Source organism: Epinephelus moara, chromosome 22 (assembly GCF_006386435.1).
Source record: "Epinephelus moara isolate mb chromosome 22, YSFRI_EMoa_1.0, whole genome shotgun sequence".
Lineage (NCBI taxonomy): Eukaryota > Metazoa > Chordata > Actinopteri > Perciformes > Serranidae > Epinephelus > Epinephelus moara.
Genome location: NC_065527.1, coordinates 8,999,930 through 9,007,848, shown reverse-complemented (window position 1 = coordinate 9,007,848; position 7,919 = coordinate 8,999,930). Strand labels below are relative to the sequence as shown.

At 42.0% G+C, this 7,919-nt stretch overlaps 1 protein-coding gene across 1 annotated transcript in view; it reads right to left on the bottom strand.

The window, feature by feature from the left end:
- Positions 1-1,225: 1,225 nt before the first annotated feature.
- eepd1 (endonuclease/exonuclease/phosphatase family domain containing 1) overlaps positions 1,226-7,919 on the bottom strand; it is a 43,187-nt gene continuing 36,493 nt past the window's right edge. Inside the window, exons 4-8 of the mRNA XM_050034996.1 lie at positions 6,336-6,446; positions 4,723-4,857; positions 4,264-4,402; positions 3,973-4,167; positions 1,226-1,695 (exon numbers count right to left, since the gene is read on the bottom strand). Coding sequence (XP_049890953.1) covers positions 1,505-1,695; positions 3,973-4,167; positions 4,264-4,402; positions 4,723-4,857; positions 6,336-6,446 — 771 coding nt within the window. The 3' untranslated portion in view covers positions 1,226-1,504. The remainder of the gene's footprint in view (positions 1,696-3,972; positions 4,168-4,263; positions 4,403-4,722; positions 4,858-6,335; positions 6,447-7,919) is intronic.

The following is a 7,919-nucleotide window of genomic DNA, read 5'->3' as shown; positions in this document are numbered from 1 at the left end:
CCTCGGTCTGTTTATACTAAAAGGGTTCTGCCAATATGTCTACCCTACGAGGCGGAGAATTGGGCACCTCGGATCAACTCGCCAATCCGGCTCTGTGTGTCTAAATGCTCGCAGCTTGCCGGCAAAACGGCCCAACATTCGCCGAAAATCTGGCAGTGTAAAAGGGGCTTCACTTTTTAACTTAGCGCAGGCTAATGGATTGATATTTGAGCGCAGCTTGGGCGGAGACAGACGGTATTTTGTGGTGGCTCGCCATTGCGTCTCGCCAGTAAAGGAGCAATAAGGGGTTCGATGTCCATCATTTTTTTCTTTTTTTTTTTAAAGTGCTTTTTGTTTCAATGTTTTGTTTTGTTTTCTTAAAGATGATTTTTTTGGGGGCTGTTTCGCCTTTAATGACAGGACAGTTTTGAAGTGTGGAAGGGGGAGAGAAAGAGGCGACGACACGCAGCAAAGGGTCACAGGCTGAAATCGAGCCCATGGCCACTGCAGCAAGGATGCTGCCTTTGTACACTGGGTGCTCGGCCTAACCACTGAGCCACTGGGTACCCTGTTTTGTTGGTTTTCAAGCCTGTTTTTCATTAGCGAAAACTAGCATTAGTATGATCACAGTTAACCATAGCTGTAAATGCACTGTGCTAAGCAAGCTAGCAGACAGTTAGCATTAGGGTTAGCTCCATCCTCTCATCCAAATATGATACATCTTGGATTCAAAAATCCGACGTGGCGAGGGCCAAAATGCTAATCTCAAGGCTTCACAATGGGAGTTCACAAACCAGTGGGTGACATCACGTTAGCTACGTCCATTATTTTATACAGTCTATGAGAACCCAGTGCTGGTGTCATGTCCGCCAGGTTGGTAATCCATCCATGGGAAGAACAGATGCTTTCATAGTGTATGCAGCTAAAAAAGATTGAGTTCTGTTTTTCCCCTTTAAAAGCATCACTGTGGAGCGGGCTAATGAGCAGTCGAGGCATCAGCAGTGTTCTCTGATGGCACTCTGCCCCGGCACCTCATTTCCATCATAGAGGATGATGGCAGCTCACACGTGCACACAGAGGCCCGGCTTACATAATTTAAGAGTGCAGCCTTCATGAGCTCTACAGCTGGGACGTTATCATCCTCTCCGCTGACAGAACAGATGAGCGTTACAGCCGAGCCTCTGAGGAGTCATTCAGATGAATCTGACGGCACTTATTTGCATGAATGAGAGGTCGGACACAGCTGGAACATCTATCAATTTCTCTTTATTTTATATACATATAGAAAATGTTTGGCACATTTCTCCTTAAAGTATATTATATATATCTTTAATCTGAACATTTTATGGCTCTATGACCACTTATTATTATACATTGATAAATTGAAACCCAAAAGGCAATCTTGGCACTTCTTCACATTCATCAGGAAACTCTTTGCTCCACAGCCAACCAAGAAAAAGCAGGATCCAGGAAGGACAAAGTCTGATGTCATCCACAGCTGTCTTTAATGTGACCGTGGATGCTGTCACCGCTCGTGTTTGGGCATAATGTCTCCTCTGTCCACCACGGCCATACCAGGCCTGCTCATTTCCTTCGGGGACACATCCGCGTAAAACTCAGCCACCACAGGACAGTGGTCTGACGCCACACCGCCCCACGACCAGTTGTCTGGGATCCAGGGGTTGGTCAAACCCTCCCGCACTACCATGCAGTGTCCTGTCGGAGGAAGAGACACAAGGAGACGGGAAGTCAGAGGACACGTACGACTGCATGCAACTGAGACAGTGTACAAAAGAATTTACACAGTGAGGTAAACTTTGACCTTGGAGAAGCTGCTATAGCTTATATCCAAATATCATGAACTAAAGCGTGAGCTGAAATTGCAACTGGGATTCGTTCATCATGAAGGGACTTGGTCTCAGACAGGTAAAAAACTCCTAGCTTTGAAATGATACCAACACCCTGCCACTTTAATTTTCACAGCCCTGAAAGACTCGTATTTTGACTTTACTTTTCTTTAAGTAGACTGCACTTGAGACTTGTTTTTGACTTGACTCGTAGTTGTCCTACATAACATTTTTCAGTAACTTTGAATTGAGACTTTGAGTAATCTCAAAATACTCTTGACTTGTCTTAGACTAGTCTTAAATGACTTGAGTCTTGAGTTTGAGTTATCTTGAATACGTTGAGACCTTATTAGGACTTGTTTTACGTGACTTTGATTTTAAAGTTGACTTGGACTTGTCTCAAATAACTAGAGACTAGATTTTGCTTTGAAATTTGACATGAACTTGACTCCAAGATTTAATTTGGTCCTGTCTCAGATAACTTAGACTAACTCGACTAAGACTTAAGATTTGACTTGTACTTGTCTTATTTTTTTTTCTAATATAATTTGAAACTTGATTTGTTTTGATTAACTCTGACTCGAGACTTGAATTTGTCTATTTTTAAATGACTCATTACTTGACCAAGACCTTTGTCCAATAATATGAGACTCAATGTGTTTGGACTGACTGACTTGAGACTGAGTAATCTCAAAAGACTCAACTTGGACTAGTCTTAAATTACTTGAGACTTGACTTGGAGTTATCTTGGATATGTTGACTTGCTTTAATTGACTTTAATTTGAGATTTGACTTGGACTTGTCTTGATTCACTCTGACTCACAACTTGACATGGACTTGTCTCAAATAACTTGAGACTAGACTTAAACTTGTTTCATCTGACTTTGCCTTAAAATTTGACTTGAGATTTAACTTGGTCCTATCTCGAATGACTTGAGGGTTGAATTGGCTTGTCACTAACAACTTTGACTTGACTTAGACTTGTCTGAAAAGGCTGAAGACTTGATTTGTACTTACTCTTATAATCGGAGACTCGATTTGTCACCGATAACTGTGGCTTGAGACTTTAAATCGACATTTCTCAAAAGATTTGAGACTTGATATAGACTTTTCTCCAGTAATATGAGACTCGATTTCTCTAAAGTGACTGACTTGAGACTTTGACTAATTTCAAAATACTCAAGACTTGACTTGGAATAGTCTTGTATGACTTGAGACTTATCTTGAATAACCTGAGACTCACAACTTGACATGGACTTCAACTTGTTTCAACTTCAACTTGTTTCAAGTGACTTTGCCTTAAAAACTTGACTTGAATTTGACTCTAGAGTTAACTTGGACTTGTCTCGATTGATTTTCTTTTTTTGTTACAATTTGAGACTCGATTTGTCTCAATTACTGACTTGAGACTTGACTTGGAGTTCTCTTGAATCACTTGAGATCTTACAAGACTTACTTTAATTGACTTTAAGTTGAGAGTTGACTTGGATTTGTCATGATTTACTCTGACTCACAACTTGACATGGACTTGTCTCAAATACTCTGAGACTAGCCTTTAACTTGTTTTAAATGCCTTGAAACTTGACTTGAACTTGACTCAGGATTTAACTTGGACTTGTCTCGAATAACTTGAGAATTGAGTTTGTTTGTCTCAAATGATTTTTTCTTTTACAATGTGAGACTCGATTTGTCTCGACTGAATGTGACTTGAGACTTGAACTTGACTTGTCTCAAATGACTCAAGACTTGACTTGGACTAGTCCTGAATGACTTGAGACTTGACTTGGAGTTATCTTGAATACATTGAGGCCTCACTAAAACTTGTTATAATTGAATTTGACTTTAGAGTTGACTTGGACTTGTCATGATTTACTCTGACTCACAACTTGACATGGACTTGTTTCACATAATCTGAGACTAGCCTTTAACTTGTTTTAAATGCCTTTAAACTTGACTTGAACTTGACTCGAGATTAAGCTTGGACTTGTCTCGAATAACTTGAGAAACACTTGACTGAGACTTGAGAATTGAATTCGACTTGTCTCAAATGACTCAAGACTTGACCAGGACTTTTCTCCAATAACGTGAGATTCGATTTGTCTAGATTAACTGACTTGACTTGTTATGAATGACACAGTGCACCCACCTGAATAGATCTTCTTGAGGGAGCGGCTCACCCAGATGTTGTCCAGACAGCGGGTGCCCTGCGGTGAGCGGGTGCTGATGTTGGTGAACAGGGACGAAGGTACCAGAGCACAGAGCTTCTCTTTCCTCAGTATGTCGAGCTCTGAGCTCTGAGGAGGGGAGCCGAAATCTCCCAGCACCAACAACTCCTTCTCACCTGCAGAAAGACACATGGAGGAAAAGGATGAGATCAGTGTCTGACTCATGTGGTGATGTGTAGAAGACTTTCACTGGTCCGGCCTGACAGACTGACCTTTGAGTGTCTCCTGGATGCTGGGTGAGAGGTGCGGACACTTGGCGTCGTCTGTGTTGTGGTTTTTGCCGTTGGACTCTGCCGATGCAGCTGTGGCCGGCATGTGGACGTTCACCACTGTCAGCTCGAAAGTACCAACCTGACGAGAAAAGTTAGATTTTGGTCAGAATCCAGTTGGCAAAAAAACTTCTTTTTAGCAATGTCTGTGTGTTCCCACATCTCAGCAATTACCTAGTGAGTTCAGTGTTGGGGCAAAACCTGAATTACATTCAGTAGCAAGAGGAAAAAGTGTGCTTTGTGCTCTCTGAAGTGTTCATGGATCAATATATTGCTTTCCTTTCATTCCTTTATTTCAATATAACATAAAAAGACACTGATTTCTTATTGAATACATTCGACTCGAGCAAACATCCCTCATCTGAGTGCTACAATCAGTTTTGGGAATCAATCGTTACTTACAATAAAGTGAGCCAGGTAGAGTCGAGGGTAGGTATGATTTCCGTTGCCGTTGACAACAGGAGAGTCCAGAACTGCAGCATCCTTCAGATCAATACCAGACGAGGAGTCCCACAGAAAGCCGGAGTAGCTCACTCCCTGTGAAAAAAGAGGATCATGGGAAATGGAGTCAGATTTGGTTTCAAGGATTATCATACATACATTCATTCATTCATTTTCCATAACCGCTTATCTGTTAGGGGTCCGGTGGGGGCTGGAGTCCCAGCTGATATTGGGCAAGAGGTGGGTTGCACCCTGGACAGTTCGCCAGACTGCCAGACTATCACAGGGCTGACACATAGAGACACCTAAGGCCATTTTAGAGTCACCAATTAACCTGCATGTCTTTCGACAACCGGAGTACCTGGAGGAAACCCACACTGACACAGGGACAACATGCAAACGCCACACAGAAGGGCTCCCCCACTCTAGGTTCTAACCAAGAACCCTCTTGCTGTGAGGTGGCAATGCTAACCACTGCACCACTGTGCCGCCCGGATTATCATACAGCCCTACTTAAATAGCCTCAGCACTATTCCGAATGAATATCTTATGACCACTTATTAATGTGTAATTCACTGCATCACAAGGCCACCAATATGAACTATCTCTGGGCTTACTGAACGGCAACAAGCTAAGCTGTTATTTATAGCACTTTACGTAGCAACCCTACGTGTTTATGACTCTATATGACTATTTGTCAGTCCGTTACAGACACGAGCACTCTGACTAAAATGAAAACATTACACACATTTCCTGATCATAGCTTGATTGAATTCTTTTCTACAGTACTGTACGAGCCTTGAGTTTACTCTCCCTTATCTCAGACAGAGAGATGTATTCTAGATATAAGGTCAGCTAACAAGGCTAAGTCACAGTTATCAAACTACGTTTTCTGCTTATTAAAAAGATGGTTTAGTGACTCAAAATGTCCACAGAAATAAAATGATGTTTTAATGATGTCTGTGAGGAAACGGCTTCTTTGCAGCAGTGAGCACTTGAAATGCAGAGTAAACTAGAGACCATCTGGTGATGGGGTCACTCCAGCCATGATACAGCAATCTGCAACTTAAAACGAATTTAGGTCAGGGGCGTAAAGTGTGTGACGATGGCCCCTTCCCTACTTCCTGCCCTCTTACTTCGATCCCTGTGCTTGGACCCATCTTCGAACTCAGCCTTCACTGTGATTTCAACTACACATGTGTGAAGTTGTTATTTCAACCACCCATCTTATGTGACCGAGGCCACGGAACCACAGCTGACCCAGCGCTAGTTTGCTCTGTGCTCGTGATGTCTGAGCAGATATTTTAAAGAAGAGTGACAACCTCTTGAAGTTAAATAAATCCACTGGGATTAGCTTTACTGGAGCGGCTTACACTTGAAAAATTGTGGGGATTGATCTCTAACATTTGGGGGGAGATCAGCAGAAGTTTGGGTTTGACACATTTGGGTACTTGAGTTTCTGAATTGAAGCCGTCAGGTGCCAAAGTGAAGCACAGCAAAGCAGTAGCAGTTTTCTGTCCCACGACCTTCAGTGTAAACGCACTCAGTATCAGTGTTACAAATGGCTGCCGTACCTTGCTGTTGTGTCCAGTGGGTTTTTCAGACACAACACTTTTCCACAACCCTCGTGGCCATTTCCACTTCCGTACGCTGGCCAGGGTTCCTTGGTTCAACTCCACACAGAACTGCAACATAAAACAGAGAAAGGATGTTTTGTCAGCACTTTGCACAGTTGACTAGATTTGTTGTCAGTTGCACTTCATTATTTGGTAATGATGTAAATTGTGAGTGTAGTTTTAGTTCTGCAAATTTCAGTAGACTAAGTAAGTGAACTCGTGGAAAAATCAGTTACTAACAGGAAAACACCACTACAGTCCATACAGGCCTGTGATAAAGTCACACAAGTAGCTGTAGTGTGACCTGGCTAGACCTTTGAAAATCCTGTTAACATCTGTTTATAGTCACACCCGTCTCAGTCAAATTATTAGCTAAATGGTACGTCCATTTAATTAGGCCCTGTCTACAAGTACAGATATTTTAAAAACTGACATTTTCTTATACATTTTGGGCTCTCATGCACATGCAAACAAGTTTAAGGTGGCTAAAATAGAGATTTTTAAATGCCTTCTTTAATGTTTACTTAAATGTATTACTTCATAAGGCACCAGATTTTGTAGCAGTGCCATGAAAAGACAGTAACATTTTTACACATTTTACACTGCAGGGATGATAACAAGGTTATAAGGGGTCAGTCGTGGTATTAACAACAGGAATATCTTCATAAATCAGGTTTTTTTCTGTAATAGGGTGATAATAGGACACAAGCAGGAGATATATTAAAGAAGTAGGCCTAAAAGTGGACCAGACCATTGTAGTAATAACATGACAATGATTTAAAATGGTAATAAAATGGCTGCTCCTTTGCTTCTACACACTAAGATTATATTAACCATAGGTTTTTACCACTCTCTGAGCAGCTATTGGTATTAGTACCAATGTTGTTGTACGGCTGAAATTCAGAACTCTGCATTATAAGCCACCCGGGCCAAGGACACTGTGAGTTGATGATTATGAGAATCCAAGCATGGTGAACACAAAAACACGCTACAGGGGCCTGAAAACACACACAGTGGTTAACTTAAAAAACATCTCCTGATGTTTATCTGATAATTAAATGCCAACACGACTATAGAGCTTCTGATCTATTCCTAATCTGCATGAAGCACATGACAGAGAGGAGTTCATGCAGAGTGCTGTACTTTATTCTAACACTTGAGGTCAGATTCACTGGTTTTCAGGAAAAAGAGGTTTTAACAGTCCAACTCGCAGTGAAAACCAACGAGTTCAATGAACTCCAATAGCCTTATCTCACAGAGGAAATACAGTGAGAAAGAGGAAGCGTCTCGTTGACATCACTGAGAGCTAAATCAGTATGGTGTAACGTCCTGGAGAACAGGCAGAGGTAACTCGGGGTGTAAATGAAACAAGTAGGAGAAAGGAGAGGAACAGAGGGAGGTGCACAGACGGACATGCTCGTGAAGGCTCAGGTTGCTGCTCTGGCTGACCTGCCACTCGCTCTAAATTTAATCTGAGAGGCTCCCTTTGGGACACCGGGAGAGTCAAAGGTACACCACCTAGTACACGCACACATAGACACG